Source organism: Lycium ferocissimum, chromosome 9, assembly GCF_029784015.1.
Source record: "Lycium ferocissimum isolate CSIRO_LF1 chromosome 9, AGI_CSIRO_Lferr_CH_V1, whole genome shotgun sequence".
NCBI classification, from domain to species: domain Eukaryota; kingdom Viridiplantae; phylum Streptophyta; class Magnoliopsida; order Solanales; family Solanaceae; genus Lycium; species Lycium ferocissimum.
Genome location: NC_081350.1, coordinates 22,665,081 through 22,668,589, shown reverse-complemented (window position 1 = coordinate 22,668,589; position 3,509 = coordinate 22,665,081). Strand labels below are relative to the sequence as shown.

Genomic DNA, 3,509 nt, shown 5'->3' with positions numbered 1-3,509 from the left:
CGACTATATATAATGCCAAATCGAAAATTCCTTAAATAATTTTGTCGCCAATTGACTATAAAGTGTTTTATATTCGAACTTATTTATTATGCATACATTTATGACATACATCTAAGAAATTTTCGATTTATACAAACGTCAGTTAAAATCGGGGGCGGACCTACATGTAATTTGGAGGTGCTCCAGCACCCGTTAAGCCCGACGCGGATTAGGTATTGTCATATAAAAAATATATGAAAAATGGGTATAAATATTTAAAAAGCACCCTGGAAACCAAAAAGTTTAGTGGGTGCTTTGGTTTCCAGGTCCAACTTAAGTGTTTCGGTGGGTCACATAGGTTCTATGTTCGAACCTCCGTGCCAGCATTTTAATTTTTTAGCTAATCATAATTAGAGCTTTTACTTCCTTTTCTTCTTGTGCCATTGTGAGTTAGTATATACTGTGTATAAGACTTCTTTTTTGTTGACTTTGTCTATTTTAATATTTTACTTTTCCTACTTTTTAGTTTATCAAATAAAAGGTGAAAGGGTTATACCTTTCCCAAAAATCAAACAAGAGGCACCGCAACTAAAACTCTTATCCCAAATTAACTAATCATAATTAGAGCTTTTACTTCCTTTTCTTCTTGTGCCATTGTGAGTTAGTATATACAGAGTATAAGACTTCTTTTTTGTTGATTTTGTATATTTTAATATTTTACTTTTCCTACTTTTTAGTTTATCAAATAAAAGATAAAAGGGTTATACCTTTCCCAAAAATCAAACAAGAAGCACCGCAACTAAAACCCTTATTCCCAAAACCAAATTTCAATCTTCTTCAGTTCTTCTCCTATTCTTTCAAATTTCGTTTTTATTTTCATTATCGTCGTCCACTAATCTCGGTACACGGGTATTTTAATTTTTTAAGAGCTAAAAATTTGAATTAGGGTTTTGGGGGATTTAATTTTTCTATCTTTGTTTGTTTATTTCTTAGTTCTTACACATTACAAGTTAAGGGCTTCTATATTTTCTCACCAATCTTCCGTCTAATGGTTCATCGTTGGCTCGTTGCTAATCATATATTGTTGATTTGAATACCAAATTGTGGATAGTGTAATTTGTGTTTTTTCCTTTGTTAGTTTTTTGGCTAAGAACTTTTGGAAATATAGCTTGTTCATGATTTTGAATTTTTCTCATGTGCATTTCTAGTGGTCAGAATAAAAATAGCGCTAGGCTAATGAATTCACAAGCATTGCTTTTGGCCAGCTATTTTATGAACAAAAGAGAGGCTTTTGGGGAGAACGAGGGACTCATCCCAAGCTACATATAATTTAGCTTGGAATGATGGATGAAATAACTTCAAAAAAGCTGTTTCAACATGTCTGCCATGAGGCTATTGTATTTTCATTCATGGTGGTTCTCATTTGATATATCTATCCAAGCAGAGATCAAATTAAGTAATAGACTTTAACTAAGCATTTCACTGAATTTACAAAACAACAAAAATACAACTTACATAAACCATTATTAGCTAAGAATGTTAAATAATTGCATTGGAATAGCAGAATACGTACATATTGGACTAAAGCCAAAGCTTGTTTCAAGCACTTGGTGCTATTTTTTTCTTAATAAGCAGAATAAAAAGTATACTCTATCCATAATCTATTGCTTTGTAGTACAAAATAGAGCGAACGTGAGCATAAATTGATAATAGAACTTGCAAAATTGTAATACCAGTGTTCTTCGTTGTCTGGAAATGAGCATATTTGTTTCTTTCCTTTCTAAATTTGGAAATGGTTCTTTCTTTCGGTATGCTACATTTAAAAGGAGTATTAATTGAATCTTGTTTTGTAGGAATTGTCTTAAATCTTGTGAATCGGATGGATAAGTTTGTCACCAGGTTAAAACGTGGACAACCAAGCTCTAGTTCTACTATTTCACCTGTTGCTTCATCCATACCTTCGGAAGTTCAGAGGGATACAAATCCTTCAAATATCAATTTCAATTATTTGAAAGTAGACCCGGCAGACAGAAGGCCTATTGCAGAATATGACCCTAATATACGCGATGAAGTTAGAAGATATTATATTCAAAAAGGACCTTGTCAGTCTATGAATCATGATTTTCCAAAAACTCAGTTTGGGAAGAAAAAGAAAACAATGCTTCAGTTTCATCCTGGCTGGTTCAAAGGTCGACATTCCAAGTGGTTAGAGTACAATATATCAAAAAATGTTGCTTATTGTTTGTGTTGCTATTTGTTTAAAAATGAGCATGATGTTCGTGGAAATATGGGAGATGCTTTTACAAAAAAGTATTATAAGGGTTGGAACAAGGCTAAGGAAAGATTCAAAACTCATATTGGAGAGGTAAATAGCATCCACAACAAGTGTTTCAACATGATAATTGATTTGATAAATCAATCACAATCAATTCGCACTTCTTTTGACAAGCGTAACGAGAAAGACAAAAATGAATCTCGACATCGCTTGGGTGCTTCAATTGATGTGGCAAGGTTTCTCTTAAGATTAGGATTGTCGTTTCGTGGTCATGATGAGAGCATATCATCTACAAATAGAGGTATATTTCTTGAACTTTTGCAATGGTATGGAGCCATGGATCGTGAAGTTGGACGCGTTATATTACAAAATGCTCCAAAAGTGAAATGATGTGTTGTCCAAAAATTCAAAAAGATATTGTTGATGCTTGTGCAAAAGAAACAATCAAAGCTATTATTGAAGACTTGGATGGTGATTATTTCGGAATACTGGTTGATGAATCGAAGGATATATCACACAAGGAGCAAATGGCACTTGTTCTACGATATGTTTAGAAAAAAGGTGAAGTGACAGAGCGATTGTTGGTATAGTCCATGTTAATGATACATCTGCACGATCAATGAAGGAGACAATCTATTCTTTTCTTTCGGGTCACTCATTAAGTCCATCCCAAATACGTGGACAAGGTTATGGTGGTGCTAGTAACATGCAAGGAGAACTAAATGGTCTTAAAAGTTTAATTTTGCGTGATACTGCATTTGCATATTCCACTCATTGTTTTGCTCACCAATTGCAGTTGACACTTGTGGCTCTTGTGAAGAAAAATTCAAATGTGGATGATTTTTTTATATAGTTACTAATGTATTGAATATTGTTGGAGCATCTTATAAGTGCAGGGATTTTCTCAGACAACATCAAGCTGCAAAGTTAGAAGAGTTGCTCATTTCTGGTGAAGTGCACACAGGACGTGGACTAAATCAAGAATGTGGGCTTCAATGACCAGGTGACACTCGTTGGGGTTCTCATTATAAAACACTATAGAACTTCATTGATATATGTCCATCAATTCTTTATGTGCTTGAATTTGCTGCATGTGATTGTCCAAATTATATCGACAGACTTACAGCTGAAAGTCTTGTGGATAAGATTAAGGGGTTTGATTTTGTTTTTATGTTGCACTTAATGTTGGAAGTTTTTGTTACACCCCGTGGTTCTGTACGTTGAAAATCGTAAGTATTGGTTGTTTCAAGTATGG

The 3,509-nt window shown here is 33.9% G+C and overlaps 1 protein-coding gene across 1 annotated transcript; it reads left to right on the top strand.

Annotated features, from left to right (window-relative positions):
* The first annotated feature begins 1,858 nt into the window (after positions 1-1,858).
* LOC132031668 (uncharacterized) lies at positions 1,859-3,107 on the top strand. The gene is made up of 3 exons (XM_059421615.1): positions 1,859-2,555; positions 2,669-2,790; positions 2,880-3,107. Exons 1-3 carry the CDS (start codon positions 1,859-1,861, stop codon positions 3,105-3,107), a joined length of 1,047 nt encoding a protein of 348 aa, XP_059277598.1.
* Positions 3,108-3,509: the final 402 nt, after the last annotated feature.